Here is a 7,758-nt window from a genome sequence, read left to right on the forward strand (position 1 = left end):
TTAAAAGCAGAGGTTGAGACTGATACTGGAGATAATAAAACAAAAAAAGGTTGTGTGGTACAATGAGGTATGTAAACTCACAAAGGCGTTTCTATGTGAACTAACCACAGCATTGGGACTTTACAGACCTAATCAGTGTTCAGCATATCAGCTAAGCTTTTTGTCTTTGTGTCTAATCACAAATACATGTAAAATAAATTTGTTACTCCGATTTTTAGTCTCCAGGGTGTTGATCTTGCGTTGAGTGGAGTCAGTGCTGATCTCCCCTCGACACAGGGTCACAGCCCACATGTCTGTTCTCTGTGTCAGCAGCAGCCAAACCTCCTTTCCCTGCAGATAATTAAAAGTCCTTATTCTAACCAAGTGAATCCAGCTTCATGTGATAAACAAAGTCCTTGCTTTGATCCCATTATTTTCTAAAAAACTGTAAAAATGCAATTTCAGTACCTGTCTCCTGCAAAGAAGAATGGTTGCTTTGCTTGTGAGTAGCCACTTCCTACAGCACTGTTTAAATATGAGTATCTGGAAAAGGGAATAAAACACTGGACCTGGGGAGAAGTACTAGTTGGGGCAAGATACCAGCTCCAACTCAAAGCCAGATTCAGTTCCAGAGTAGCACACAAAGTAGTCCGTTGGAGCAAACACACCGTGCATACTTCATGCAGCTTTCTGGGATGGGGGCAGGGGGGATGTAATTTGGCTTTTGTCTTCCCCCCCAAAAAATATAGGTAAACCAATTTCTAGTGAAACTGTGTACCAGGTTTCTGCATCCTTTATTGATGCTGGCAACATACAGTTGCACCTCAAAAGAAAAGTTTCAGGACGTGACTTTCATTTGCAAAACTTTGCCTGTTTTTACAGCAAGTAGAAAGAAAAGCAAGAAAAAGAAACAATCAAAACACCCGCTGTACTGAAATTGCATAGTTACATGTTGTCCTTTCCATGCTGATGATTATCTCTTATGAACTGAATCAATAATGTCAAATCTCTCACCATCTCATTTCCCAAAAGGAATGTGTTTATTCTCCAGCATCCCCAGTGCCCAGGGCTGGGAGCCCGGCCCGGAGCCCTGCTCGCGTGCAGCCCGGCAGCCCCAGCCCCTTCCCGGCCCTTGGGGTGGTAGAACAGAAGAATCTCTGTGGGATTTTCACACAGGGTTGCTTTTGTTCCCGCACCTGAAGCATCATTGCTAGCAAGAGAAAAGGAGATATAAATTGGGTAGTTACAGTCCTGACTACTCCTGCCTTCCTCTTGGCCCTTCCCGTGCCGTACCACAGGATTACATCAAGTGGAAAAGGGAAGTAGCTCTGTTGGTTTAAAAATCCTAAGGAAGATTTGCAGCAAGAGCAGAAAATAGTTGCAGCGAGGCACAGGTAAGAAATATGTCAGGACCAGTGGTCGTGCTGTGCAGGGAGGGCAGCTGAAACCGTGAGTTAAGTGTAACTTGGATTATGTATGTTTTAAGCACAGGGATTCCAGCATGCACACTTAAAAATGTCATATTTGAAAAAAAATAGAGACACGGCCAGCTTTGAATTCCCCTTAGAAGACGCAGAGGAATGTATGGACAAACGGTACCTTTTTGAAGTGACCCAGTCAGGCGGGAATCTCAGCGCATCCTTGAAGTGCAGTGCCACATCTCACCGGCACCGCCAGCTGTACTTCGGTGCTGGGAGCTGCACCTTGAAACCTGCAATTCCCTTTTTCCTCTGCTCCCATCTTTATGTCACTTGGAAAGGTTAGCGAAAACAAACATCTATTTGCTTCTCTTCGTGTCCAGCCACAGTGCTTCCTCACCCAAAAGCAGCTCAAGTTTGTCCCTATTGATAGGACAGACTCAGCAAGCCTAGAGTGCTTCCCATCAATATTTTTTCCTAGGGTGTTCCACCTCATTTTTTTTTTTTCCTTTTATTTATTGTCCCAAGAGCACACGGTCTGTTCAGGTCACAGCACCAGTTCTCTTTTGGTACAGGATATTTCTCTGGTGGATTTGCTGGTTATGGAAGTTGCTGGGTCTCAGTGAAGCCACAGAAATTTTCTTCCTTCTTGTCCAGATCCAGCTGCAGGGATCAAGACTCGATCCCCTTACCAGTTTTGCAGCTTCGCTAACAGCAGCAGAATAAGGGCAGAAAGCACCTGTGACTGTATGAAATAATGTTTCAAAGCAGTTGTAATCACCTGTTGTAATCAGCTGCTGAGCTCCTGCCTCACCTTGACTATATCTCCTTATGCAGCAATTTTGTATTAATGTTAATGTTCTTTAAATGTCAGCTTTTACACCCCAAGAGTGGTATCCCACATTATCTCCATGTCCCTGAAAGAAATGGTTAAGCCTGTTTTCGCATGGAATCAAGGCACTGGTGGTCACACTGTGTTCATTTGCGTGCTGGTAACATCTGAACTCATTTCCAGCCAAATCTGAAAGGAGCTTGGAGAAGGACCATTTAACAAAAGCTGACAGTCAGAGGAGGGACGGTACAAATGCCTGGACTCAGGGGAGATGCTGTTTGAGTTCCCTTGTCTTAAACCCTAGAGAATCACTACAGACAAATGTTCTTTTTTGCTCGTGCAACTCCTTTTCTTCTCCTGCCATCTTTATGTCACTTAGAAAGGTTAGGGGAAACAAACGTCTTGAAAGCACAAGTCCATAAGCAACCAGGTTTTGGCAATTTCCCTGCTCACAAATCTACTTGATTTATTCCCTAGAAAATAAAAGAACAAACCAAACGGGGAGCATAGGCTAGTGCTGCAAGACCACAGCCTGGTGAGGAGGGAAGGAAGGGCAGGAGAGGGACACAGCGCTGCCTGCCAGCAGCTGTGACACGTACGTGACACAGTGCGACGTCAGCCTCCCTCTGCAAACAGGGTTTGAGAGTCAAGCTTTTCCTTCTTTTTTTTTTTTTTTCCATTCCTTTCCTTTAATTCTAGAGAACCTCCCCTTCTGCAGACTCAGTACTGTCTGCGGGCAGTTTTCTAATGGACCACGAGAATCAAGCCAATGCTTGTCTTCCTATCTGGCCTTTGCCTTCCTGTCATTAGAAATGGTATTTGCTTTGGTTACGGAGTGAGACAGGCTCTTAAAAATGATGGTGTGCCACCCCATCCTTCTGACAGTCCTGCCAAATCCTCTAGATGTAGTAACTTCAGCAATTTAACATCTAGAGGCATATTCCAATATTCTGCTTGGAAAACACAAGACATTGTTGGACTGATCAAGAGCAAAATTGCCCGAATTCTTGAACATCAGGATCAGTTCTGGAAACTTTGATTTTTTTATTAAATATATAGAGATTTAGCTCTGCCTGGTTTTAGGTTATCTGAAACTGGTTTCCCTAGTAGCACCCCAACCATTAGATGCACGCACATGCAAAAACACACCGCTTTGTTTTATAGCTGCAAATAATTTGCATTTCCCCCTCCTCTTGCAGGTGTCACGGCAAGGCAGAAGAAGTAACAGAGACCCAGTGAACCACTCACACGTCCCCGAAGTGCTGCCAGCTTCTCAGAAGCCGGGTTCTGCATCGCCAAACCACCACCGTGGTCACCTCTGCCCCATCAGGACACACTGCTTCTCCTCCCGCAGCCTTTCAGTCCCCTCCCCAAGACGCAAAGAGCCTCCCCGGAGACTTTGGCACCCTGGGCCCGTGCCTTACACCGGGCACTCGCAGGGACGGGGGCCGGTTCTGTGCATGGCGATGTGAAAGGGTCAGAACTCTCGCCCGCTGTCCTCAAAGCCAAGCCTTTCAACCTGCTCTTAGGCCAAACTCCTCTTGAAACGACAGTTGAGTGTGGCCCAAGAAAGGACTGCAGTGTTTAGCCCTCAGAGAAATTTTAAAAATAGCAGTGCCTCAACTAAATTAAGGGCATAAATTAAGCAGTGGCTGTACCATCACCGGTGGAAGTGTGTTACTCCCTCTTCTTATTGCCCACTGACGATTTCTATTGGACCAGGACCAAGACCCAGATCAGACAAATGTATTTTTACTCTCAATCATTTAAAGCAAGGGAAATCAGTTACAGGGGGAAAAAAAAAGTTAAAAAAAAAAAAAAGTATGTATTTTAGTAAGCATATGGCCATATAAACAGTGTCTGGTTCCCACACGATGCTTATGTGCAATTAAGCTGAAGCACGTCAGTAGTCTTGCAGTAGTCTTCTCAGAAGCACAGATGCGTCCATCAGCTTTTGGAGAACCAGGGCCCCAGTTCCTGTTATTAAAGCACCAGAAAGAGGTTTTCCAGAGTGCCCTACTGGACACATTTTCAGCTTATCCTGTAGTAAATCTCTAGGTTTGAATGCCGTTGTCAGCTGCTTGCACTCAAAAGTCTTGGTGTTCAAGCTGCAGAAGGTGTAGGTTCATGTTACTTTTGCTTTAAAACAGGGAACGTGCAGTATTGTGTTTTCAAAATTCAGAGCTTTATTTCTCAAGTTTTGTAATAACATTGTATCATAGTTTTGTACATAGCTGTCCATTTAAAATGATCTATGTTTGTTGAATCTATGGTGTGATACTGTGCTGAAACATGAATCAAGTGGGAGAGCCGGGTGTTTTTAAGAATTATGCCTTTATATGGTAACTCACCGTGGCTAGACTAATGTTCAGGCTCAAGCTTATTTTGCTTTGCTTAATGGGACTTGTAACGTCCTTGTAATACTGAAGACTTTGCTGGATTAAGTTAGAAGTTAAACCAAGAATTAAATCGCTGGTTTATTTTAACCAAAGCACTGCTATGAGCATATTGAGAATCGGTTAACAATAGCAGAGATCAGCAGAGAGCAGACGCGCAGGCAGCTTCAGTTCAGGAGACCCTGCAGAGCGGCACAGCCCTGTTGCAGCTGAAATCCCACTCCTGGCTGGCAGAAGCAGGCAGAGCCCCACCGTCCCCTGCTGAACCACGTAACCCGCCCCAGGTTTGACTTGCTGCACCGTCTCTATCACATGTACAGGTTTCCCCTTTTTCTTCCTCTTTTCCCGTTTCAGAGCGCATCACCCAAAGCATCAGTCTTTTTGCTCCCATTAATCCAGCTTCTCTGCTCTCAGATTAGACCCCAGGCTACAAAAATCTGAGTGTCAAACACATTTTCCCAGCAGCTTTGCAACCTCCGTGTTTCCAGCAAAAGCCTTCCTTCCAGCAGCCGACCTCCTCCTCCCCACCCTGCTGTTTTATCAATAAGAACATCATTTTGAGATTCAGGACTCGGGAACAAACAGGCTTTCCGGGTGATACCTCGGGAACCTGACCTGCTGGTGCCCCGCAGGCTGCTCTCTGCAGATGCTGCAGCAGATGCCCACTTCTCCGTCGGGGTCTTTCAGCTACCCCCATTTCCACCTGGAGAGCAGCTCTTTTCACACAGCCAGAGGTTTTATTGCTCTGTGTTCTTACCTTGGCTTTCAAAGAGAGGGCGTTTGGCATTATCTTTCTATTGCGCTCAAGAGTTTATGGAGAAATGGGTTATTCTGAGCCACTGCCTGTTCTTTGTTCCATAGTCATCTGTGAAAACTATATTAAATTATCTATACAATCACATCCCAATAAGCAGGCTGAAGCAGAGCATTTATAATTTATTACTTCAGAGCAGCTCTGCTTCCATGACAGTGATTATTTAAGAACAGGGGGGAAAGAACCAGAGCAGGTCAAAGAAAAATGTTCACCTGGGATGTGCAGTTTTGCTCCATTTGTGACCTTGAAATAAAGCTCATGATCCTGAAGATTCTTCAGTGGGTGCAAGGCCAATTTAATTGCTGGCAAAAACAACATTGCTTGCAGCTACTTCAGCAGGTCTGTGGTCTTTTAAGCCAACAGTGAGTTTGGACCTCAAAAAAGAATTCTTGTGGTATATTACAGTGACTGCACATGGAGCCCAGTATGTAAGCCAGCCTGTGAACACCACAAGTTTCTCGCTGCCAGATAACTGCATATTCCTTAATTAAGCGTTGGCTATATGATAAAATGAAGCTATGAAGAAATCAGCAGAAGTCTTTTCCAAGTATTTCACATCAGAATTCAGACATGTTTAATGGGATGGATTTTCAGGTTTTGGGGTTTTTTTTTTGTTTTTGTTTGTGGGGTTTTTTTAATTTCAATACCAAAAGTATTTCCAAGTTTAGAATAAAATGAGTACTTGACAAGTTTCCTTTCTCTTGTGGGGATGGGGAAGGCCTATGATTCACCAGAATATATCCATCTAAGTCCTATATTTTCCACATAGTTTATAAAGCACCTAAGCATGTCATTGTTGTATATGCTTAGGAACAATTATCCATTTTTTTCTCTCGAAACAGAGATGTACAAATGAAGCTGCATCTAGTACATGAGCACCACCACAGCATTGCACTCAACTTAAGAGCATGGCTGAAATCTCTGCATCCAAGTTTATGCCAGTACTTTTCAGGTTGAACATACTGTTTGGTCCTCTCCTACATTCAGTAGGGCAGAGGGGGCTGAGAAGTATCTTCTGTTCTGGTTAGAGAGAGGATAAATTGAAATAAGAGAAAAATGCATGAGCCCGTTCCAGCAGAATTAACCAGTTTTCATTCTGTCTAAACATAAAGCCTGGATCTATGGCTTTATATTTCTGGCCTTCTGTACATAGTAGTCAGCTGAGTACAACCTACAAGTTTACCAATACCACAAGTCAGCACTGTACCTACCAATCCTAGCTTACTCTATCTATGTGGTAATAGCCGTAGCCCTGAAATATGGAGGAACATGTTAGTCATGTCCTAATGCATCTGAAAAGAAATACAATCATGAACCAACTTTTTTTTTTTGTCACCTCAGAATCAAGCTAGTGGCAGGATATGAAAACAGCTTTGCCATGTCTAGAAGCGTGACTACAGAGGGTTAAAAATGGAGTGGTGACAGTGAAGGGACCTTGCTGGGTGATTGCAATTACTACACAGTGACAATCTTGCAGAATAACCGTGTTTGCAGGATTTGCAATGGCAATGCAGGTCCATTGTAAAGAAAAAGGTTTCCAACTCCTTACTGTAGAGCAGGTACCAGACCTTAAATACCAGTAGAGAATTTGACCACTGCAAGTTAATCAGCATATTCAGCTCTGTGAGTATAACTTCTTCATCCATGCTGTGTTAGCACTTAATTCACATTAGGGACTAACACTCTCTTTGCTGTGGCATGAACAACTCTTGCAACAAGTGAGTGTGACAATCCCTACAGAGCCAGGTGTTGGTAGGAATTAGCAGGAGTTCTGCTTTTCCCCAGTGGAGACTTTAAGCAGACTCAGCTCACATTATCTAACATCAGAAGAATCACTCTGTCACAGTCAGGTCCTATCAAGTCAGTTTAGATACTCTCCCAGCCCGTCAAAGCAGGCTTTTTCTAGGATCAACACTCTTCGCTGATGACACCTACATTATGGCTACGGTTGGTTTGCCCTGCTCTGGGCATGCAGAACCTGATGTGTTTCTTTAGTACTTAAGCAGCTTCATACAACATAATGTGCATTGAGCTTAGTCATGAATTGGTGGCAAGTGATTACTAAATCCTTCAGTCAGAATAGATGGAGAAAGTCAGAGGTACCACAGAGAGATAGGGTTTGCCCAAGGAAGAGCTAGCACATGCAGAACCTGTTAACAGATCTACGATGGCTGCTGATATGATCCTTCAAAACCCACAACTTGATTTTGTAATCTAAATGAAAGCCCCAATAGCACACAATTTCTAGGAGTGATCCTTTGAGGCCACCAGACTTTTTCTATACACTTTGCCATGTTTTGCAGTCTCCATTCTTTAAGG

The 7,758-nt window shown here is 43.9% G+C and overlaps 1 protein-coding gene across 7 annotated transcripts in view; it reads left to right on the forward strand.

Annotated features, from left to right (window-relative positions):
* Positions 1–5,966, forward strand: part of INF2 (inverted formin 2) — a 43,222-nt gene extending 37,256 nt beyond the window's left edge. For 5 of the 7 annotated variants that reach the window (XM_054826810.1, XM_054826812.1, XM_054826813.1 and 2 more), the window contains 2 exons: positions 8–67; positions 3,429–5,966. In XM_054826810.1, the coding sequence (XP_054682785.1) occupies positions 8–66 (59 nt within the window). In that variant the 3' untranslated portion in view covers position 67; positions 3,429–5,966. The remainder of the gene's footprint in view (positions 1–7; positions 68–3,428) is intronic. The other 2 variants (XM_054826814.1, XM_054826815.1) reach the window with 2 other exon arrangements.
* The last annotated feature ends 1,792 nt before the right edge of the window (positions 5,967–7,758 follow it).

This window comes from Grus americana, chromosome 5 (assembly GCF_028858705.1).
Source record: "Grus americana isolate bGruAme1 chromosome 5, bGruAme1.mat, whole genome shotgun sequence".
NCBI lineage: Eukaryota > Metazoa > Chordata > Aves > Gruiformes > Gruidae > Grus > Grus americana.